This window comes from Cryptotermes secundus, unplaced genomic scaffold (genome assembly GCF_002891405.2).
Source record: "Cryptotermes secundus unplaced genomic scaffold, Csec_1.0 scaffold403, whole genome shotgun sequence".
Lineage (NCBI taxonomy): Eukaryota > Metazoa > Arthropoda > Insecta > Blattodea > Kalotermitidae > Cryptotermes > Cryptotermes secundus.
Window position 1 is genome coordinate 431055 of NW_019739948.1, and position 25311 is coordinate 456365.

Below are 25311 nucleotides of genomic sequence, written 5' to 3' on the forward strand. Positions count from 1 at the left end.
CTGCAGGCCAGAGTCCGCCCTATTTGTTCTGCTTTCGACCCATGACTACACTTCGCGCGTTCCTGGATTAGAGATTCACTTCGACTCGGTTAAGAAACACTTCCTTGTCCCATTCAACCGGCAATAGAGCGAGAATCTGGAACGTAGCATGAAGCGTCAGAGTAAAGCGTAGAAATTCCTCCGCGGTTTGCCACCCATGGCAGCCGGTGTCTCGGCCGACACAGTGATCTGGTTGCTGGCCACTGCCAATCTCGGACTTCATGCGCATTCCTCAAGACATCCAGAAGTCCTATCGATTTGCAGCTTATTTAGAAACGCTGTAGGTAGTTAGTTCAGTTACGTTGTCTGGAGGGGAGGGGGCACGCGGTAGCGTAGTTAGTTGAGGCACTATGCTACAAGTCGGAAGGTGGCGGATTCGATTCCTGAAGAGGTCATTGGATTTTTCAATTGCCCTGATCGTCCCAGCCGTACTATGGCCATGGGGTCGAACTTGTCACTAACAGAAATGAGTACCAGGAATCTTCCTGGGGGTAAAGAACGGCCGGCGCGTAAGGCTGACCCCATCGCCATCTATGAGCCGATTATCCAGAAAATGTGGGAGCCTCGACGTCTCACAAACCTAATGGCCTCCACGACTTGTTACAGAGACAACTTTGCCTTTTTACGTTACGTGAGGTAGGGTGAGACTTACGTTCACTTGGTGCGTCAGTCACTAATTGGCCTATTGCGCCATCCCCTGATGATATATGAATATGGAGAATTTGATGAAATGAGGATTGGCAGGGGAAACCGAAGTACTCGGAGAAAACCTTCCCCAGTGCCATTCTGTTCACCACAAATCCCACATATCGATCTGGGATCGAACCTGGCCGTCGAGATGGAAAGCCGGCGACTAACTGCCTGAGCTAATGGACGACCTAAAGAAACGCTCTATAACAGGAATTAGAGAGAGAGATTCGAGACGGAGACCTGCGGAATCCAAGCCAGACACGTCACGGCTTGCATCAGTTTGCAACGTGAGGCCCTTCCGAATCCAAGAAGCATTCCTGAACTTTCGGGGAACCGTGGGTTCCTGAAAAGAGAAACCTATTCTACTTACTTCCACTTACTCCCCTCCGCAGCCCCTCTCGTTCTTCGTCTCTTGCCTCCCCCTTACTTTTAATTCTATTTTAACAAGAATATGTAGAAGGCCCCTGAATATTAAAGTTATTTTCCCTCCCAATCGTTGTTTTTCTTCTTCTTCTCCTCCTTACGAAGCCCCTTCATCCCCTTCGTCTTCACTCATTCGGTTCAAGGTGGATCTTTGTCGAAAAGCTGGATTGTGAACTGCAGAGAACGTATCCGCAGACACTCGCGTTTATTCAATGCGATTCAACGGAGCAAAAGGGTTTCATGGGTTGGAGAGTTCACTTCCGGCAATATCTGCGTACACAAGAGCCACCTGCAACGACTCAGCATCCTGCGGTTAAGATTTCTCGGATCCTGATCATTTTAATACAAGAAATGGTTCTATCGGTCTAATTCTGCGGTTAAGATTTCTCGGATTCTGATTACATTTTATACGAGAAATGGTTCTATCGGTCTAATTTTGGGGTTAAGATTTTTCGGATTCTGATTACATTTTATACGAGAAGTGGTTCTATCGGTCTAATTTTACCAAACATAAAAGTCATTTTCAAGCATTTAACGAAGTTAAATCTGAAACCATTTCGGACGAAAGTTACAGTGCGCTCGATAAAATTCCACAGAACCAGTCAATTATGAAGTAATCGTGGCGTAATGGTCCGAGTGTAATGTAGCCATGAAAGCGGCAGTGAAAGGACGTGGCCGACCATACCAGCACTTCAGCCAATGTGACCGGTACGAGGTTACAATGGCCCCATGCGCTCAAATTCTATCACAAAAACCTCATTTCATGCCTCATTTCACCGTAACCTTCTATATTAAGAATACTTGCCTCACAATCGTTATAACGAGGCTCGCAATTACACAATTTGCTCACAGTATCAGCTGCTGCCAATTGTGTAATCATGTCCACGGTACAAACGACCGTAAATCACTGCACCAATAAATATTAGTATCATTTTATAATTTTAACATAACATCCAGTTTTATTCCTGGCTTCATAACAGTGCACTGTAGCGGTATATTGAAAATGATAGGATTTTGTCACATTGCGCTTCCAGATGAAAACACGTAAGGAGTGGCGCTTCTCGCGCTCTTTGGGACCGACTGCAGCCCCTGACAGTTATGCAGACACACAGGAATATGCTTCAGAATTCCCTTTAAGGCATAAGAAAAGGACTACTGATTTGGCAGTGAGCCGACCACGGTGGCCTAGTGTTCTAAGGCATGAAATGTCTTCGCTCGCTCGGAAGCCGGGATCGTGGGTTCGAATCCCACACAAGGCATGGATATTTTTGTTATGTGTATGTGTTTATTTTGTGTTTGTGTTGTCCTGTGGAGGCCTTGTGACTAACTGATCACTCGTCCACGGAATCCGACCATCTGTAAACTGATCAAAATGAAAAGAACAACCTCGACACCGTAACGTATAAAAGGAACGGGTTAACTATTATTATTTTTTATTGCTAGTGGGGTGGGACTAAGTCCCTTGTACTGCGGCCACTTCTGGCCTATTGTACCAGCCCCAGATGATAGGTGAGGGTGATTGTGGAGCAATTGGTGGAATGAAGATTAGCAGGGGAAACCGAAGTACTCGGAAAAAACCTTCTCCAGCGCCACTTTGTTCACCACAAATCCCACTTGATCAGACCCCGGGATCGAACCAGGGCCGCCGCGGTGGGAAGCCAGCGACTAACCGCTTGAGCTATGGCGCGGCCCAACGGATTAAGTAAGTAAGATTGTAGAGCAGGAAGGGTAGCTTTGCAATCTGCACCGCGTTGAAATTTAATGAAATTTTGTAAAACAAGAAACCTTTTAGCAATTCTAATCAGGTATGATGGTTTATTTGAACACCCACTGAGCTCCAAATTTCATCTTCTGAAGTGAGTAATAAGTTCTAAGTGTTTGAGATAACAATTCGAGATATTAAACAGATAAATATTTTGAATTGTACACACGTTTTGTGCAGGGAATAAGTTATCTTTATAGATCGACAAATTTGATTAGTTTATCAATTATCTACTAATCATAAAAAATGAATCACATAAGTTTTGCAGATATTAAGATGAAAGCATTTTATGCCGTGAACATTCTTCAAGCGATGAACAGTTTAGCAAAAGAAGATAACGTACCAGCCCTACTTTCATTTTCAATGAATCCTCTATCTGCAACAGTAATGCACCAAATGTAAGCAGGTCTGTTACACCTCAATTCATTCATTTCTTCCGTCCACTTTTCCACACGAACTGTGGAACACTCGTAGCGAGGTAGGAATTTGAAAGCTGTTTCCATTCTCCACAGCGCTGCAAGTTTATGGGCTCGATTTCTCATTCCTTGATTCACGCCACAAGTGTTCAAAGGATCCGGCGTGGCCCATTGTACGACTGTCCACTACTGGCCAATATCCCAGGGAGAATTACATTTCCAAGAGCGTGGCTTTCTGTTCTTCTTCTTGTGTTCCTCAGATCTCTTGAAAGAGATTTGGATCTACGCTTCTTCTTTGTTAATTAGTAATCTTCTTTTCTTGCTCACTAATTAGTTCTTCTCTTCCTGCAAGAGTCAGCTTGAAGAGTTCTACCTTCTGGGATGCAGAACTGTGCAGTACGTTGAAAGTCAACCGGCGTTAAGGAGGGGCATATCGCCTCTCACCTTCAGGGTCAATGAATAAGACAGGCAGGCATCAGATGCAACTCTACTTGAACCTGCATGAAGTTGGCTTCTACTGTCTTCAGGGTAACAAAGCAAGAAACAAGAACGAAGTCTATAGCAAGCAGACGCATTCTGCTGCCCGCCTCATGTCGGTTTATTGCTTGGCTTATTCTTCGACTCTGAAAATGCAAGCGATACCTTCCTCGGAAATGTCAGTTGACTTGCAACGGACTACACAGCGGCATATACCAGAAGACAGAACTGTTCACAGCCACCGGTGCGAGTTCTTCAAGTCATGCAATAGTCAACTTCTTCATAACTGCGATTTTTCTTTTATTTGGCTTCAGTTTCAACAAGAAAATGTTGTAATCTATATTTCATCTTCCTGTAGTCAGTTACTGAGGTCTATATGTTTCATTTTTGGCTTTTTTAGATCATTGTCAGTAAATGGTAAAGGTAAACTCGTTCCTGTGCTTAATTAATTAAACACTAAGCCATGAAGACAAACGGTGGAGTGGAGGTATAGCTCCACCATTCTTGACCTCGGAACTAAATGGAGGTGAGTTTTCAGCTTCACGCCCCGGCCGATTTGCTCTCAGGGAAAGAGCTCCCGATACTCATTGAATAGGAGGCTGGGTGGGCCCTAGAGCCCATCGGTCTCTGGAAGATATTTATATGGAAGGATGACTGATGAACTGAAAAATTCGGAAGGAAATGTCGTGGCATTATTAAGGTACTTTCCCAGAATTTGCCTAGAGATACTGAGGAAATCCATGAGAGCTCAGTCAGGAAAGTTGGTGTTCAGGTCGGGATTGGAACCGTGAACCTCCGGAGTAAAAGACTACAGCTTCACCGTTAGAGTAACCTGGTCTCCCGCGGTTCGTTGCTGCAGATAGAGAGACGGAACAGAACTCTGTTAGTCTACAGACAACCGAAATATGAACGTTAGGGCCGCGTGTGGGATTGCTGCGGTATGCCCACGTGTCTTTAAGGAGCCTGCGCATTCACAAGCTGCACGATACTGTCACAGTTTCATGTAGTGACTGTAGACGGGGGTTCGATTGGTAACTGGATTTACTGAACACTTACGGAACGTAACTACAAATAACCATGACAGTCTCACTGACTTAAATACTCCAAACACCACTGTAACTACAGCACACATAAATTCTTCTGTTTTCCCAAGCTGTTGCTTGGTAGCGGCTTCAACAGTTAACGTTCTCCTTCCCCTGGGTTTCCGAACTTTACCCGGCCTCAACTACCAGCTTCTCACAGCAACAGCTTGCAACGGCTGAACCGCAGCAGTTCTCTGACTGCAACTGCTAATAAAACTTCTTGGCACGGACGGCGTAGAAAACGTCTCTTCCATTATTGATGTGTTCTCTCGTTGCCGTGCAAATATACTTGGTTGCGGATCCGTTACTTAGTAATGGCCCTTGTATATTTGCTTGTTTGGCGGTCGTTGACTAGCAACGGATCTACATGCCACAATATATTTAGTCCTCATTGGATTCCGGGTCATTATTTCAAGAAATGTGGGAAATCCACGTTAAAGAAGAAGAATAACTCAATTTGCTGCCTCATCAATTTGAGTGAGGTTAGAAACCCCTGTGTTCTATTCCAGCCTATGAAGTAAGTCCATAGGAGCACTGCAGCTGCTGTGCATAGGCGACAGGCCATGAAGGTCCTTGCTTTTCAGTGTTTGCGGTTTTAGTTAAGTAATGAATTAACAAGCACATAAATGAACAAGGACATAGTACATTAATAAGTAAGTGAAGAGATAAATAAGAAAATTCAGACCTAATTAAATAAACGGATAAGTAAATAAGAAAAGGAGTTTTTGGTGGAGGTGACTGTTGAGACTGTAGTCTCCTGAGATGTGACACAGTGTAGTCTTGTAGTCAGATACCGAAGTTTCGGACTAACAAGCTGCTTGCTTCAGCTGTCTCAAGGTGGGAGAAGAAAAAGTCGTCCGAAATGTCGATATCTGCCTACATTACTGCGTCATATCACAACCAAGAAGACAAAATCTCAAAGAAATTAGCGAGTAAATACATAAGCAAGCTGACCACGCGACACCCTCAATCCGCTAAAGTTGGTACTAACTTCGCTGACAAGAGGCGGTCGCCCGGTCGGTATAGTCCGCTTGCGGACTACGGGCCACGGAGGTTTAAACAAAAATGAATAAACCCGCACACAAATATGTGATGCCACTGAAACTCAAGTGTGGGCCGAACCTTCTGTGACTAGAAGATAGCCTCTATAGAAATCGAACAGGTGACAACACAACATGACGAAACTCGTGCTTAAGAGAACATCTTCATATTAATTAATTTACAGGGCTGAACAGTAGGAGTTCGATCCCCGGCAGAAAGAAGAGGTATTTCTCTTTTCTACAGTATGTGGACCTGTTTTGGGCCCACAAAGCCTCCTATAAAAAGGGTATCAGGACTACTTCAGAGGAAATAAAGTGGTCGAGGCGTGAAGCTGACCACTCAAGTCCATATAATGTCGAAGTAAAGAGTAGTGGATTCATACCTCCACTCCTCCATACGTCTTCGTGGCGTGGTGCTTGGACAATTTTACCTTTACTGTTTATCAGACAAGACTTTTCTTCTGATAAGACCTAAAAGTTTGTGACGATGGTATATTGCTACAAGTATTGTGTTTCTGGACATTATCCATCGTCTTGCATATTTTTTAAAAAAAAAGTCATGTTTCTTTTTCAAAACACAACGTTTCGGAGACTGAATTCTGTCCCCGTCCTCAGGTAAAATCCACTCAGCTGGGTTCAATAGACAGAGCTAGCCCCTATCTCCGGGCCATGCTGACTACAGTGACACACTTCTCCGCATAAGTCTTCAGTACTTAAAACAGTTTCCTGTTTTCATGAATGTTACACGTTCATGAGCCGATAACATTTGTTTAGACCTCGCTTCACGTCCACTTCCCTCCAAGAACTCAGACTCTCCACAGCCCCTCTCCGACAAGGCCACCAAAATCAGAAGAAATTCTCTCTCACTGGACATCACGCTGTGTAGTACGCCGAAAGTCATCCGAATTTCGGAGTAGTATGTAGCTCCTTCAAGCTGGATTCTTCCTTGGCTTACTCTTCGATTTTTATGACGAAAGCAATTTGTTCCCCTGAAACGTCGGTTCACTTCCGCCGGACTACATTGCATTATCTCGCAGAAGAAAAACCTCTGTATGGTAGTGACACTTCGGTTCCTAAAAGGACTGAAATTTCCTGATCAGCTGAACGACTATTAGCTTCTCCGTCAGTATTCCATCCCACATAGTTACTTCCTTCGCTCGTCAGATCGTTCGTTCGTTAGTTAGGTTAATGCGGTACCAGGATGAATCATGTATGGAGTACACTCTTTGTTTTAAATTTCCACTGCAACAAATTAATTAAGCGTGTTGCCAAAAATGAGTAACTTATGTACTAAGTGAGAACAGAACAGGTTTTATTCAAATTCCGTGGCTTTAGTCCGCAAGCGAACTATACCGACCGACCGGGCGACCGCCACTTGTCGGCGAAGTTAGTACCAACTTTAGCGGATAGAGAGTGTCGCGTGGTCAACGCAACGAATTCCCACGGCAGTTAATTTCGGTTTCCTAGACCGGAGCCGCTAGTTTTCTATTCAAGTATCTCCTCATTTATCCTCAAGAGGTTGAGTGAACCCCGTTCTAGACCCACTACTTCTCAGAAAATCTGGTAGGGCCGAGAATCGAACCCGGGACCTCTGGATCTGTAGCCAGGAACTCTGACCAGTAGACCACAGAGGCGGTCTCAGGTTTTATTCGATTAATACAAATTCCGCACAACACATTATCTCCGTAGCAGGCGACTTGTCACTTTGAACGTCTGCACAGATACAAACGTACACGCTATGAGGACCCGGCTTTCGGATGCCGCCCGAATTTCGTTTCCGCTCTGTTTGTCTCTGTGAGACACTGTACAATGTGCAGTAACCATATTTATATTGTAACAAAAATTAAAGGAAAAACGCGTATTATAAATCAATACACAGAGCCTCTGTATTTTCGGGATTAGTTAAGCTTTCTTTTTTTACGTTACGAAATACAAGTGAAAATATCGAATTCTTTAGTGTTGATTACAAGAATTCTTTGACCAGCGAGTTAAAGCTGTTATGAAGTGTGCTTAAGATATCGTGCATAATGGAAGCATAAAAACAGTGAGGTAACTACTGCGTGGATAGCGCGAACTTTTGGGTAGATTCAGCAGTACTGCGCAGAGCTAGAGCCAGATTTCAAAATAATTTCCAGTAACAGAGATGTCATTTTGTAGATCTCGTCCAAGGAGCCATCATTAATCAGGAAACAATCAAAGGAAATATCGTCCACTTCAAACATAAGCGAAAAGTTTTACTCCAGTGGAGTAGCTTGCATATAATTTATACAGATGCCTACTTTCTCTGCAAATTTACATACTTTACAATCATTAATGTCGCATACATTTCTCCTTATACGACGCTAAAAACGTTATATACTCAGAAATTATTTTTCCAAATATTTCTAAAGAAAAAGAACAAGCTGGTTCAAGCAGTAAGGCCTTTGATTTGTTTTAAGGAGGTAACCGGTTCGAATCTTGTCCGGGACACCAGAATTTCAGTAGTTTCTCCAGGCAAGCACTGGGGCAGTACATCAGAATGGCGCTACGACCACTTCCTTTCAGGTCCTTTACAATTCATTACTCACTAGACATCCTATGATTCGATGCAAGACCTATGTAGTTTAGGTTACTGAGATTGTCCTTATGTAAATCATAAATAAACAGAATTTCTGTAAGTTTCAGGAACGGTAGAGATATTTTTTTAAATTGTATGAACAAAAATTATTCGACCAGTAACTCTCAGTGCAGTTTGCAATAACTGACGTTACAAAGGTAGGTAGCCGATATGTTGAAAGGCACTGAAAATTAGTTCCCCGACATATTCTACGTTTGTGTTTACTAATTTGAATTCCGAAATGTGATTACTGTTCAGTTTTTGCTTATCAGGCAACCGACATAACCTCAAGAGAGCAAATGTGTACTTCTACACGTGGCCTTATTTGTAACGCTTTGAATGCAAGGCCATACAGAGGGCTGGGAACTCATTCAGGCAGTATTATGTCGTCTTGAGAGGCATATAATTTTGAACGATCTGAGTATATGGAGCTAGTTACCGATGACGCTCCCCCTATATGAGATGTGTCTTCTCTACAGGAATATGTACAAACGAGGCCTCTATAACGAATTATTGCAATATGATTGCAGTATCCACAAATAAAGCCAAATTGACGAATTTAAACAAATTATTACTGATGACAGTGCAGTTAGTTTCAATAGGTGATGTCGGCTCAACCAGAGACAACTCAATACGTTGCTTGAAGAAATGGACAGTGAATATGGTAACATTTAGCACTAATCTGAGCTCTGTTGGCTCAGCCAATGCAAGCTTCTGCCGTGTTCTCTATGAAAATTAGAACAGCCCAAGTATCCATTTTTGGAAAGGACAGCCATTCAGCCCACTGAAAATGCAAAGCTGGCATGTGACCTTGCTTGCATCACAGACATTTGTGTGTATTCGTGTAATTTAAATATCAAGCATCGAGTGACAACAATCTCTCGACCTTCTAAATGAAATTATTACTTAATCCAAAGATTTTTTAATAATCTTGACATTTGCCAATTGCAAGGGAACATTTCACCTGTAGAAGTTGAGAAGTTGTTAACTGAAGTGTTCACACGAGCCCACCATTGCACCCTATCCTGCAGCAACTGAATCATTGAATAACTGTGTTACGTCCTCGCGTTCTCCTTGATATTTTGTTCTCAGACATCACGAATTTATGTTCTTTCCTAACAGACTTGGGAGATCAAGTTTCCTGTCCACATGAAACAGGAGTTTCTCAGACATCACGAATTTATGTTCTTTCGTAACAGACTTGGGAGATCAAGTTTCCTGTCTACATGAAACAGGAGTTTCTCAGACATCACGAATTTATGTTCTTTTGTAACAGACTTGGGAGATCAAGTTTCCTGTCTACATGAAACAGGAGTTTCTCAGACATCACGAATTTATGTTCTTTTGTAACAGACTTGGGAGATCAAGTTTCCTGTCTACATGAAACAGGAGTTTCTCAGACATCACGAATTTATGTTCTTTCTTAACAGACTTGGGAGATCAAGTTTCCTGTCCACATGAACCAGGAGTTTCTAAGACATCGAATTTATGTTCTTTGTTAACAGACTTAAGAGATCAAGTTTCACATTAATAAGAAACGACAAAACGAAATTATTCTAACGTCACGGATCGATGTTCCTTCCTCACAAACTTGAGAGATCAAGTCTCAAGTCCATATGAAGCAGTAAATTTCTTAGATATACCGAATCTATTTCCTTACCAGCTTGGCATATCAAGTTTCACATCCAACAAGAATTTCTCAGACACCATGAATGTATGTTCTTTCCTCACCAAAATGGGAAACCAAGTTTCATGTCCGTATGGAACAAGAAGTAAGTTTATAATTACGCAAATCTGAAATTAATGTCGCAAATATAGAAGGAAAGTAACGTTAGAAACAGTCTTAAAGTAGAAAAGAAAGACAAGTTAACGTTCACTTTAGATATGGTATCACAATAAGAAAAGGTGAATTGCCAATGAATTCCAGAAGGTCACCTATAATCCTGAGGGTTTGGGCGTGCCCCTCAGAACCGGATCTTGGTGCTCGGATAGCGGATATCCATTCCCACAGTTTACAGAGTCAGGGTCAGGTCAGGCCCACATACCACTCACTTCACTTTCCGACTTTGTGGTACTCTCATGCATTCTTCAGTCCCCTGGAGTCCAGCCCTCACGTAACTGAACAAGCTGCAATAATGAGGCTTCATGAGGGAAAGTGCACGTGACCGCTGCACACCGTCCAGTAACTCAAGGCCTTACTGCATTTATAGCCATTCTAATACAAATTAATGACATTTAGACTAGCCATTTCCGTCTCCTCAAGTTACGGAAAGTAGGAGGTACTTAAACCATCGACTCAGATTTCATATACAGACTAAACTGAAAGACTTCAAAACAATTCCTAATAAAATTGATCACATATAAAGATTCACTGCATCTGTTGGCGGATTAGCGAACTATTTCAACATTCAACCAATGAAGTTTCACAGACATTCAGGTGCCTGAAACAACTAGGCGAACATCTGTCTCGTCCAAGGACGCCAATGATCGATCTAAATTTCTACGAACAGTGATAAGAAGTTGTTGGTTCTACATTACCCACCAAGACAATATTTTAGTGAAGAGGAGAACATTAATACGTTTATTTAGGTCTGAATTTATGATAACGGCAAATTTTATTTTGATGTAAACGATGAACCAGGATACGAACTGGCACAACCACTTTAAGAGATAAAGTGCAGGGAGGTAATATACTTTTTCAGAATGCACAGTATTGTCGGGGGCACGCGGTAGCGTAGTTGGTTGAGGGGCTATGCCACAAGCTGGAAGGTCGCCGGTTAGGGTCTCGATGAGGTCATTGGATTTTTCAATTTACTTAATCCTTCCAGCCGCACTATGGCCCTGAGTTCGACTCAGTCTCTAACAGAAATGAGTACCAGGAATCTTCCTGGAGGTAAAGGACGGCCGGCGTGTAAAGTTGACAACCTCACCGCCATCTGTGAGCGACTGTCTAGAAAATGTGGGAGCCTCGACATCTCACAACCCTATGGGCCTCCACGGCCTGTTACAGGGATAGCTTTACCTTTCTACAGTACTGTCAAAGTTTTAGACAAAATCTCATCTCTTTGCACGACGTCGCCACGTCACCAGTCTGCATCACAGGTCTGGAGATAAGATAAACTTGAAACTAACTTGGTAGTGCCTTTTCCTCTAGAGCAGATGTTTACGCAGCCACAACTCTCACCTGAAGAAGGAAACTAGACGTGATGGTTATACTTGTGCATTTCGTCGTGACTAAGTCGCCCAGAATTGGATTCTCCATTCTCCCCAAACAGAATGTTGCCGTTACATGACCACTGTTCGATTGTGGCAGTTTGCGCACATGAACGTGCTCTAATGTCATACAGTCATGGCTCTGCTTTCTTCGATTATGCAGTAAAGTTTCGTTCACATAAAATGTAAAGATTATTAGAAACTCCATTGTTCTGAGCTATGAAATTATGTATTGCCAGTTCCTCAACGCCCAAAATAATGCCTGCATGATCATTATCCTTCTCAGCCTTTCCGAACGCCTTACACTTGTATCTTCTATTGCTCTATTTCTTTTTCCCTTGGCTCTACAGCCCCAATTTGGGCCGTGGCCTGCCTCCATGAAACTCTCGGTCTCTCTTCGGGGTACTAGATCTTGGTCATTCGGTAGGACTCCTTGGGCCTCTACCTGTACACAAACACAGAAAAAACGCACATACACAAACACTGTACATCCATGCCTTGAGTGGGATTAGAACCCACGATCCCGGCTTCCGAGCGAGCGAAGACAGTACATGCCTCAGACCGCTCAGTTACCGGGACAGACCTTTTTTTACTGCTAGTGGGGTGGGACTAAGTCCCTTGTACTGCGGCCACTTCTGGCCTATTGTACCAGCCCCAGATGATAGGTGAGGGTGATTGTGGAGCAATTGGTGGAATGAAGATTGGCAGGAGAAACCGAAGTAGTCGGAGAAAACCTGCCCCAGCGCCACTTTGTCCACCACAAATTGCACTTGACCAGACCCAGGATCGGGAAGCCAGCGACTAACCGCTTGAGCTATGGCGCGGCCGTGACCGAATTTACTAGAAGCGCAAGATAACTGGACTACGTACTGCTCTGCACAGACAACTGTCACACTTGTCTTCATGAGGTGATCTAGAATTATAATTAAAGTTGGCACATGGCCATGAAGATGTCTGTAAGGGAGAGACGAAACATGTAAGCTAAGTGAAGGAAAATACGTAAATAGAAACAAAAATTTTGGAATATCAAATGTATTATTCAGGATCTGTGGGTCCCACAGCAGTGGTCGTGAGGACTTCTGTCTTGTGCGATATAATTCTGTGTTGTCCGGTGACAGTCGATGTGTCGGACGAATATTAGCCTCCATCTTCAGGGTTGGGGACTAAGCGAAACAAGAAACCAGCATGAAAGAGGCCACCAAAGAGAGTTAACTACACCTGCTACATGCCAGAAGGCAGAACTCTTCACCAATCAAGTGTGTAAATTGCGTTTAAAATAGAGGTCAGTTCTCCAGAATATAACGGTGTGACTAATTTACAGATTAAGGGAAAAACTAAACCTTCCTTTCATACCGGTCATCACTAAGACATATTCATGGATTTAAGACATCTTTGTATATACACTGACCACCTCTGTGGTCTAGTGGTCAGAGTTCCTGGCTACAGATCCAGAGGTCTCGGGTTCGATTCCCGGCGCTACCAGATTTTCTAAGGAGTAGTGGGTCTGGAACGGGGTCCACTCAGCCTAGTGAGGATAACTGAGGAGCTATTTCAAGGAAATAGAGGCTCCGGTCTAAAAAACCGAAATTAACGGCCCTAGGGATTCGTTGCTCTGGCCATGCGACACCCTCTGTCCGTTAAAGTTGGCACTAACTTCACTAACAAGCGGCGGTCGCCCGGTCGGTATAGTTCGCTTGCGGACTAAAGCCACGGAATTGTTTTTTTTTTTGTAATTGTATATACATTTATATTACTACTTCTTCACTTCATGGTATAGGCAATCAGTATTGTTCTAATTTCTAATTTCCAACATTTAACTATAGAAACATTTATTACGAAAGTTACGCAATAAACTAAAGGGACACACCCACATACAGTGGTGCACAAGTCAGTACAACAAAGCGACTCACGAATGCCCTGATTTCTGCTCTTGCGAGAGGTTACTGCAGTTGCGATATCACAACTTGTCCTTGCATTTCTGCAGAATGTTACGTGCCTCTCCTCCAACGGGTGCCAAGAAACTTTACTCGAGCTTAAGGCGTGATGCTGATTACTGACTTCCCAATTAGTGCCAAATCTAATATCCGAAGAACTTTAACCTCACGGCCCTCAACCATCTAAATGCCTGGTAGCTATGCCCTCCTTTACCATAAGCCTACCGTTCATGAATGTAAGAGACCATACTTCTGAGCAGTGATCCAATTTCACACTTGTTATCTCGATGAGCATTTAGGATGCGAAGTCAGGACTTGTGATAACTGACGTTCTGAGCGTGTTGAGTTTAACTGGCGACGCTTTCTAAGCTACATTCACTGTATGCAGTAGATCAGGAGGCCGCTGCTGCTGATGTATTGCGAAGGCTGGTGAAGGAATTACTGCACAAGAGGAGCTTCATAACTTGTACGCTTCTCCAAGTATAATTAGAGTGATCAAGTCAAGGAGGGTGAGATGGGCAGGGCTGGTAGCACGAATGGGGGAGATGAGGAATGCATATAGGATATTGGTGGGAAAGCCAGAAGAAAAGAGACCTCTGGGAAGACCAAGGCTAGGCCGATGGACAATATTAAAATGGATATTAGAGAGGTAGGATGGAATGGATTGATCTGGCTCAGGATATGGACCAATAGAGGGCTCTTGTGAACACGGTAATGAACCTTCGGGTTCCATACAATGCTGGGAAATTCTTGAGTAGCTGCAGAATTGGCGGCTCCTCAAGAAGGGCTCAGCTCCATGAGTAAGTAAGGTGAAGGAAATAGCGAGAAATTAAAACGCTCTTTCAGTATCGACGCTATACAGCGCCAGCTGTAATCATGATGAATTGAAAGGATTTAGAAGGAGGCTGTCGTGGCCTAATCGAGGTACTATCCAGGTACTTCTCTGGAAGGACCGAGGAAAAGAACAAAAATCGTCAGTGAGGACAGTCGGTGTCCCGAAGGAGATTCGAAACGAGCATCCCTCGAATACAAGTCTAGAGCGTTACTGCTCCACCAACTAATTCAGTGAAGTGGTCGTGACCTGTCCATCTGCCTCGAGTAATTCAGGAAAATCATGGGAAACCTCGTGCTGCCTGTTTGTGCCGCGCCGAACTCCCCAAACAGGAGTAAGAGAAACAGGTAGCGCCTCTCTCAGCAGTTGATGCGCAAATTGCTTCTGCTTCTCACTTCCAGATGGCTCTGACGATGGAACCCTTTCCCTTCTGTTCTCCAGTGACTGAGATTAGTTCGGGTTCAACTGCATAGATGTCTCCCACTACCTCAGGAAGCAAACGGGTCCAATTTCCCAAATGTTGTCTTCTTTCAGAATTCCTGATGAAGTAAAAAGTCCAGAAACTCAATATTTCTTTCATTATATTCCAAGGAAACAAAGACACTAATTCCGTAGCCGCACTGTGTCCTGGCACTTATTCCTATGTGGAAATTTTCTCTGTTATAATTGTGACTAACATTACAAAACCGGTCGAACTGGAGTGTTAGATGCAGATAATCTACAGCATTGAAATGGCTCTCAAAATATCTACATGGACACCCACAGGCTCTGCCTTATTTAGACGTGCGTACTGCTCTTTTCCAGGGCGGGGCGAACAGGAAAACCAAATCAGTTCTGTCCGTCGCTTTCAGGCAATAAATCGGCAGACTTTCTCGTAATAAGAGACAGCATCTCTTTCATGTTCGATATCTACTTTATTTAATGACGCTGTATCAGTTGAAATTTAATTAGAATGATCAAGTCAAGGAGGATGAGGTGAGCAGGGCATGTAGCACGAATGGGGGAGATGAGGACTGCATATAGGATATGGGTGGGAAAGCCAGAAGGAAAGAGACCAATGGGAAGACCAAGGCGTAGGTGGGTAGACAATATTAAAATGGATCTTAGAGATATAGGATGCGATGGTATGGAATGGATTGATCTGGCTCAGGATAGGGACCAGTGGAGGACTCTTGTGAACACGGTAATGAACCTTCGTGTTCCATAAAGTGCTGGGAAATTCTTGAGTAGCTGCAGATTTGGCTTCTCAAGAAGGGCTCAGCTCCGTGAGTAAGTAAGTAAATATCAGTTGAGGTTAAGAGGAAGGTGGAGACTGGGTAATATCTCGTAATTATACCTGGAGTAGCTATCTAGCAAGGTACAAGGTGTGAGAGCTTCCTCCATCAAATATAGCAGTGAGGGTGGAAATGGATTCAGTTTATGCAAGACAGGTTCAGATGATGGCCTCAGCTACTCGAGACGTTAAACCTTCGAGTTCTGCCGCAGAGCAGACTGACTTGGACGTCCACTTAGTAAGTTGGTTACTTCGACAATTCGGAGTCTGTTTTATTGAAAAGTAGTTACTTCTTTAGTAAGCTGATTACTCAGTAAGTAATCGAATAAGTTCGTTTTCAGTTTGTACGTTTCTTAAAAAAATTAAATATATAGTATATAAAATAATTCATGACATGTTTGCGTCATCATGAGCTAAATATTTGTAAATAAAAACATACTAATGAATTGCGTGCTGTTAATTTCCTTGCAGCTGGAAGTTGGGTCCAATTCCAATAAACTTTCTACGTGCGTCTTCATCATCATCATCAGTAATCTGTCAGACGACAGGTCCACAGTCTCTTCCAAAACAGTTTCTCCACTTAATGCGATCTTCTGTTTTTGGAAAGAGACTATCTACTGCTATCTACTATCTACTACGCGGTAGCGTAGTTGGTTGAGGTACTATGCTACAAGCCGGAAGGTCGCGGATTCGAGTCCCGATGAGGTGGATATTTTCAAATGACCTAGTCTTTCCAGCCGCACTATGGCCCTGGGGTCGACTCAGCCTCTAACAGAAATAAGTACCAGGAATATTCTTAGGGGGGTAAAGGGCGGCCGGCGCGTAGGGCTGACAACCTTACCGCCATCTGTCTGACAGCCCTATGGGCCTCCACGGCCTGTTACGGGGACACCTTTACTTTACTTTGTACGGGTATTCTAAGGAGTTGGCCTTCTCGGCCCTTGCACGACGACCTACAGTGGTCTATCGTGCTTTTTACTTTACTTTACATACTTTACTTTCACATAAAGGAAAGCCGGGACAGCTCAGTCGGTATAGCGATGGGATACGATCTGGACGGCCGAGGTTCGATTCCTGGCAAATATAAGAATTTTCTCTTAAAGCATCCAGACCGGATCTGGGGTCCAGCCAGCATCCTCTATAGTGAATTCCGGGGTCTCTTTGCGGGTCTGAAGCTGATCTCTCACCTCCATTCGGTGCCGAGGTCAAGAAAAACAGATATGTCTCCATGGCATAGTGCCTTAATTGCTTAATTAATTAGGCACAGGGACGACTTAACTTCACTTTTCATCTAATACAGAAGGCAGCAGATGCTCGGGACATGTCACGCTCTCAGGATAGCGACGTTTAGGAGGCTACAACAGGCTGTGGAAGGTACGGGAACCACATGACATTTTGGTGAGGACGTCCCTTTCTTAACGAAGGAAGGGACAGATCTTAGAGAAGTGAGATGCGAGGGTTGGAGGGGGACGCAACCGGTAGAATCATGCTCAAGAGTGAGCTCCACTATCAGCAGTGTTGTCATCACAGCTGTCGGCAGATCATGGCGAAAAGTTGCAATAAAAGAGCACTTTCTCCACATCCATCCTGCAACCTTCTCACGGCTGGATCAAAAGTCCCGTCTGAGGTCGCAGTGTTGAGGAACTCCGCAGGACAGCCACGCTCTGCACACAGCAAGAAAACGGAGCGATCCCAAAACCTTGAACTTTCTGGGAAGATGTGGTTTTCAGATAGTGGAAGACCTTGAATGTAGTTGAAAGCAAGGACTTACTTTTTCCCATTCCATTTTCTCTCTCAAGGGGGAAATAATAATGTGAAATTGTTTATCATACCACATCCGCCCTCAATTGCCTGTCTCGTGTACGTGTTACAGTTTCAAAAGGAGATTATGAATGAAGGAAATAGATTCAGAATCCTTGCCCTGAATGTACCCATCTACATATTAACAATGGAGCTGCGATGGGTCAGACAGCCTCTGTGGTCCAGAGGTCCCAGGTTCGATTCCCGACGCTACCAAATTTTCTGTGAAGTAGTGGGTCTGGAACGGGGTCCACTCAGCCTCGTGTGGATAACTGAGGAGCTATTTCAAGAAAATAGAGGCTCCGGTCTAGAAAAGCGAGATTAACGACCGTGGGAATCCGTTGCGCTGACCACGCGACACCCACTGTCCGCAAAAGTTGGCACTAACTTCGTCGACAAGCGACGGTAGCTCGGTCAGTGTAGTTCGCTTGCGGAGTTTGTTTTTGCTGGGATAGTTCTGTTTGTATAGTGACGGGGCTACGGGCTGGACCGATGGGGTACGATTCCCGGCACATGCAAAAGATTTATCTCTTCTCCACCGAGTTCATACAGGCTCTGGGGCTCATCCAGCCTCGTATCCTAAGGGTATCAACTGCTCTTTCCCCCGGATTAAAGGGGCCGGGGCGTGAAGCTGATCACCCATCTCCGTCTAGTACCGAGGTAAAAAATGATGGAGCTATACCTCACTTCACATACGCCTTCATGGAGTGGTGTTTAATTAAGCACAGGGACAATTTTACTAACTTTTGCCTACATATTACAAGGGGGATGGCCAGAGAGCTGCTGGGTAGTGGGGCGGTAAATACCCGCGACCGAATAAGGCAAGGCAAGGAAACAATGGAAGATGTCTCAATAGAGGAATTCTATTGCGCGTTGCTAGGCAGCAGCGCACGAATGAAGAAGCTGGTCAGGAATCATGTGACTCGTTCTCTGTGTGGTCTTCCTTAGGCAAAAATATAACTGTGTTTTCTGTGCGTGGTCCGTGCCAACGACTTATAAGAGAAATGAATGCAAGGACAATAAGTCAGTCGTAAGCTGGAGAAGAGAACTGAAACCAGAAGTACAGGAGAGTGCAGGAGGTGGGCATGTTAAGACTTTACGTGTGCGGTATTATGGTGATATTGGGAGTGTGTGGTTTAGTTCCTGTGTTATACATCCGTGAAGACTAGTGGACATAGGCTGAAGTGATTAGTGTGGAGTGATAGTACATTGTGTAAAGCAGCAATAGTATAATAATTATTTGTAGTTACGACCTGTAGGTTGTTAATAAATCCAATTACCAATCCGAACCCGTCTCTTGTCACCTACACACGTGACAATATTAAAAAAATATTAATATCCTCCGATATGAGGATATAACGTAAAAACGTCATAGCATTCTACGGGTTGACAAGTTTATTTTCCTTTTAGCTCTAGATTGAGGCCTTGTATGTTTTTTGTTGTTTTCAGATATTTGCTGGCCCACGTACAGCCTGTTCTATTCAAATATATTTTGCACATTGTACAGAAATTTTTACCAAATATTACACCATTTTAGTGTCTGACACAGGTGCATTTTCGATTAATAACATGCTGAATTCTACAAAACGTGATCCACTCTGATTGTTATCCATGCGCAAACTGCTCTCTGCCGACCAACCTACCTCAGTCGGTATAGCGACTGGCTACGGGCTAGGCGACGGAGAGATCAAGTTCGAGTCCTGGTAGGGTCAAGAATTTTCTATTCTTCATGAGGTCCAGACCGGCTCTGGAGCCCACCAAACCTCCTACCCAATGGGTAAGGGGGGCTATTTCTCCGGGGCTAAAGCGGCCGAGGCGTGAAGCTGACCACTCACCTTAAACTAGTGCCAAGGTCAAGAAAACGTGGATCTATATATTCACTCCCCCACACGCCTTCATGGCGTAGTGCTCACTCGTAATTAGTTAAGCACAGGGGTAACTTTATCTTTCTGACTTGAATATAGACTGCAGTCAGGGGCTATTGGCGGTTCATTCCAAAATTCTGATGTCATTAATATCCTATAAAACATTTCAAAAATATTTCTAAAAAAATTGTAATCCGCTCGGTTCTCCCGGTACAGCCGTTTTTATAATGCGAAGAAACGCGTTTTCGGCTGAAATGGAGGTTTACATTATCTTCTGTATCTCGATAACTGTCGAAGCTAGAGACTCCAACGAAAAACCAATTTGTTCCTCATGATATGGCCTATAAATCATGTCATTGCACGTTTTTACTCAACTCGCTTGCTCTAGGTGTAATTAAGCTTGAAACGTACCTATCGATTTTGGGAAAAACGCTAATTTTGACCTTCAGAAACGAATCTGAGGGGGAAAGTATCAGATCTGTGGTTGTTAAAAATGGCCGATTTTGGGCCCAGAGCAAAGTTTGAAGACTCCTGAAAATTTCTGGAAACTAGGTACAGGGTTCAACCTACGTGATTATATTCCCCATGTATGAAACAACAAAGGGTAGAATCCACAGAACTTATACTTTCCCCCTCCCACTGGTTTTTGAATGTCAAAAATAGCGTTTTTCCCAAAATCGATAGGTAAGTTTCAAGCCTAATTACACCTAGAGGAAGTGAGTTGAGTGAAACCTTGTAATGATATGATTTGTAGTCCATATCATGAAGAACAAATTGATTTCTTATTGGAGTCTCTAGCTTCAATAGGTATCGAGATACAGAAGATGACGCAAACCTCCATTTCAGCCGAAAACGCGTTTTTTTCGCATTATAAAAACGGCTGTACCGGGAGAACCGAGCGGATTACAATTTTTTTAAAAATATTTTTGAAGTGTGAAAACATGTAGAAATAAGTATACAAAATATGATTTTTTTTTAAATGGTGAGCGACCTCTCTGGATGACTTCACATGGGATGACCCCGGAAGGAGAGACAATCACCGCGAGGTTCGGTTGGTTGTAAGGCCTTAGCTTTACCAGGGATACGGGGAATCACGGAAAGTGAGCGTCACAGTTCGAACATTGGATTCGAACTTGCAAAGAAATTTAAAGCAAGGTCAGAGACATTTTGAATACGTCATCAAGCTGTGTCTGTTACCTGGGCAGCAGTACCAGGTGACTGATCAAGGACAAAGCATAGGGCACGCCCGCAACGGTAGCCTGTATAACTGATACTCAGACTCGTGTTTCTCGTGACAGGGATGCCAAAACTGCGCTCAGAAGTGCCAACAGCTGAACACATGTACAGAAATATGTAAGGTAAACGTAGTAGACTGATGCAAGGTTTGAAGCGTTCAGGGCGAACAAATGCGCTAAAATCCTCTAAGGCGAACAGCCGTGTCAACTTTGAACTAAAAACCAGCGTTTCGGAGATCTCCTTGGTCTCCATCATCAGGGTCGATTTGGTGAATGGCCGCAAGTCGCTGATATTTATACTAGTTTGTCAAATCGATGTCTCTTCTTATTGGTAAAAGCAAAGCTGTGGCCGTTCTAAATTAATTAAGCATCATGACATGGAACCGTGAGGAGGAATGGAGGTTTTTCTCCACCATTCGTGACTTCTGTACTAGATATAAGCGAATGGTAAATGTGTAGACCACTCAAATGTTATACAGGATACCTAAGTCGTATAGTAACGGACTAAGGGTTGGCCTACCTGGATTCGGTTCCCGGCAGGGCAAAAGAGTTGTCCCTACTCCACAGAGTCCAGGCCTCCTATTCAACGGGTAAGAGGTTCTCTTTCTCCGGGTGTAAAGCGGCTCAAGCTGACCCACTCACCTCCATCCAACGTTCAAGTCTAGAATGGTGGAGGTATTCCTCTACTTCCCCATACGTTTTCAGGGGGTGGTACTTAATTAATTCCGGTCTAGAAAACCGAGATTAACGGCCGTGGGGATCCGTTGCGCTGACCATGTGACACCCTCTATCCACAAAAGCTGGCACTAACTTAGCCGATAAGCGGCGGTCGCTCGGTCGGTATAGTTCGCTTACGGACTACAAGCCACGGAGTTTTGTCCTTAATTGATAAAACCACAGGCACAATTTTACCTTTTACTTATATTACATTCTTCTGTATCCATCAGAATCGTAATTTTTTGTGTACGTATTTGACTGAGCTCTCAGGAGCTTCATGAGGACCACAGCGAACATATTGACAACACACTCGGTCCGGAGGGATCTAGCTTAGAATCCATTCGTTCGGCTTCATTGACTCTCCTTCGACTTCCTCAAATTGCATGTTTTCCTAGAGATTTCTACACTACAATTCTACATGGATGCATTTTCTCACAGACCTCTCGTCCAATAACATTATCAACAAACAAGACTCACGACGACGACATACATACATAGGCCTATACACGCATATCAATACAACAAAGACATAGAGGAATAGTGAACATACTGTCCCCTTTTTCTTTCGGACCATTTTAAATAATTTAATTATTATTTTATTGAAGTAATTAATGGACATATATTTACTATTTTAACCTCTACAGATACATTAATTTCATACGTTTCTGTATAATACAGAATAATTAATAACAATAATTAAATTCAACTGTTCACAATCACTCTTTAATTCAAAGTAACACTAAAATCGCATCAAGCGCTATAAGTTTCGGCCTTATTTGGCCATCTTCAGGAAATTGTTCACTCTTTGAAAACCGTCACACTGCATTAGATCCTAAGTCAATATATTCATATGATATTGCATATCGTTGTCCATACTAAAATGCGTTTGTCTGAAAATAAAACTCCCTCTCTCTCTGTTCACGGTATCCATGTTTGTGTTCCCTTCGTATGTATGTTCTCACTAATTGGCCATATGCACTTTGTATCTTCTATTTTAGTCTGTTATGCCTTTGCTAGTCTTTGATAGGTAGCGGCTTCTAACAATGAAGATTACTCTGCTTCTGTGCTTAAGGTTAACTATCGGTCGTTAACTCCCAACAGTTCTTCTATTGGTGTTACGTAGCTGGCGCAGCGGGAATGTGTTTGTAGAACAGTTGCCTAGCAATGGATGTCCTTCTGCCTCAGTTACTCCTGCTTTCAGTTTAGTTTTTGAAACACGACCATGCCAGTACCAATATCATCATAAACAAGAGCTCAGACTCCAGCCACTTTACATGTAACCGGAGCTTAGATTAAGTCCGCTACATTCATCGGCATCTCGTCAATGTGGGTGTTGTAGAACTGTTCAATGTCATTCAGAGTCCTTTTATCTTCTTCAGTAATAAAATTTATAGCAACACCTTTCCTGCCAAAACGTCCACCACGGCCAATTCTATGAATATAATTTTCACGGTTTGATGGCAAATCGTAGTTGATAACCAAGGACACTTGTTGCACGTCAATACCGCGAGCCAGAAGATCGGTAGTGATCAACACTCGGCTGGACCCCGTTCGAAACTGTCTCATGATCAGATCTCTCTCACTCTGCTCCATGTCTCCATGAATAGCTGACACGGTGAAATCACGGCTGTTCATGTGCTCAGTCAGCCAATCAACTTTACGACGAGTGCTACAGAAGATCACGCACTGGGTGATACTCAAAGTCTCATACAAATCACACAACGTTTCCAACTTCCAATCTTCTTTCTCAACATATATATAGAACTGCTTGATACCTTCTAGAGTTAGCTCTTCCTTCTTGACCAAAATGTGGATAGGGTTCCTCATGAAGCAAGAAGTGACTTCTAGTACATCTGAAGGCAAAGTAGCAGACAACAAGATGGCCTGAACGTCAGCATTCAGCGATTTGAAGATATCGCAGATCTGATTACTGAAACCTCGGGACAACATTTCATCAGCTTCATCCAAAACGAATAACTTTATGCTGTCTGTCTTCAGGGCTCCTCTTCTAATCATGTCAAGCACGCGACCAGGAGTTCCAACAACAACGTGAACTCCTGACTCAAGTTTCCTCATATCCACGCGAACACTGGTGCCACCAACACACGCATGGCACTGGGCACCCAGGAAGTCGCCCAAAGCAATAACCACCTTTTGTGTCTGCTGAGCTAATTCTCTGGTTGGAGCAAGGATGAGGGCTTGACATTCTTGTTTAGACACATCAATCAGCTGCAGCACAGAAATTGAAAAAGTTGCAGTTTTGCCCGTACCAGAGTGGGCTTGAGCAATAACATCACGTCCCTTTAAACATTGCACAATAGCGCGTTGCTGGATAGCAGAAGGCTTTTCAAACCCATAATTATAGACGCCTCTTAACAGCTCCTCCTTCAAATTCATACCATCAAAACTGTCAACAACCACTTCCCCGGCTGACTCAATGATACCTGCCTGGTCCATTTCATCAGAAGATTGGGCTTTCTCATTCGGTGCAGCCTTGGGTTCACCACCAGACGATTCACAATTTCTTATATCGGTTGTATGTGACATGTTACAATCACAATTATTTCCAATTCCCTTAAGAAGTATCGTTACAAAATTCCACCTTACTCTACGACTGGTGGTTTACCGCCTATCAGTTCGTTATATAGCCTCGGCACGGACCACACAGAAAAAGCCGCTCTCAGCAGTTCCTGTATTGTTGAGTACGTATCTGTTGCCATTGTTTGTAGAACAGTTACCTAGGAATTGACGTCTGTTCTGGCTCAGTGTAACCCAGCAACGGGCTTCTACACTGCTTCCGGTATTCCGGCTTTCAGTTGTGACGTAACAGTACTTTAACACCTACTGTATAACAAGGTTTCAAATGCTATTAAATCCATAAGGTGCTACACAAAATTCCCAGAAGGAATCCTTTGTGGGTTATAAATGGCGTTTCACCAAAATACAATATTGTGGCATGTATACCCGTTGCTAGGCGGTGATTGCGAGATAGGCGACCGTACAGTGGCCGTTGATAGGCAACATATACACGTAACAATCTTATATAAATAAAAATGTAAATGTTCGTTTGAGTCTTACCGAAGATCTCCGAAACTTCTTCACCGATCGCTTCGAAATTTTGACACAACGTTGCATTCGAACACGCGCGTGTTTTTATATACCTATTATATAGATGTCACGCCCGTGACAAGTAAAAACAGGTAAAAAACGTGTTATACGTCGTCCATCGAATACCAACAGATCGTTGCCTAGGAATAACCGTGGCAACGAACTGTTGAGACAGCGGATCGTTGCCTAGGAATATAAACAGTCTATAGGAAGCCGCCGCCAGGGACAGTCGAGATCCAGCCACGACAACGTAGGCAGCATAGCACTGGGCCAGAAGCTAGGCGAAATAGGATTAGTTGTGATACTGCAAGTGGTAATTCTTGCAAAGTGTATAAGTGTAAAAGCGAGGAAAAATAAATACTCGCGTGATAGATTTCGATTTATTTTCATTTTGATTTAATTTTGATTTAATTATTTCGTGTTACATTGCGTTGGAATTGAGCTGTGTCGTTTACCATAGCGTTCATTTCGTGAGTACAGTTTATTTTTCGTTGTTTTTCATTTCGTTTTCCTAACTGTTTCCCTTATTTTCCGGTGCAATTAGCGGTGGGATTAAGCTGTGTCGATTGTTCTGCCTTTGAATTGAAATATTTCGTCAGTATTTTTTATTTTTTTGTTTCTTCTTTGTTTTCCAGTTCGCGTTCTTTCCTTTTTTAATGTTTTGCAATTTCTTATGTTTTTGTTATAACTTCCTTTCTTCTTCTTCTTCTTTAGCGCAGTCGTTTCCATAAACGCTAGAACAGACCGTTGCATAGGATAAGAGGTTCCGTTGCGTAACAAGGGATGAAACCGGAAAGTATACTTCCATG

General features: G+C 43.3%; 2 protein-coding genes across 6 annotated transcripts in view; one reads left to right on the forward strand and one right to left on the reverse strand.

Moving 5' to 3' along the window:
- The window catches only part of LOC111872094 (mucin-12), a 317589-nt gene that overhangs the window by 168228 nt on the left and 124050 nt on the right, over positions 1 to 25311 (forward strand). The window lies entirely within an intron of this gene.
- LOC111872096 (ATP-dependent RNA helicase eIF4A) lies at positions 22682 to 23956 on the reverse strand. Its single transcript, XM_023865648.2, has one exon. It carries the CDS (start codon positions 23939 to 23941, stop codon positions 22682 to 22684), a length of 1260 nt encoding a protein of 419 aa, XP_023721416.1. The 5' UTR covers positions 23942 to 23956.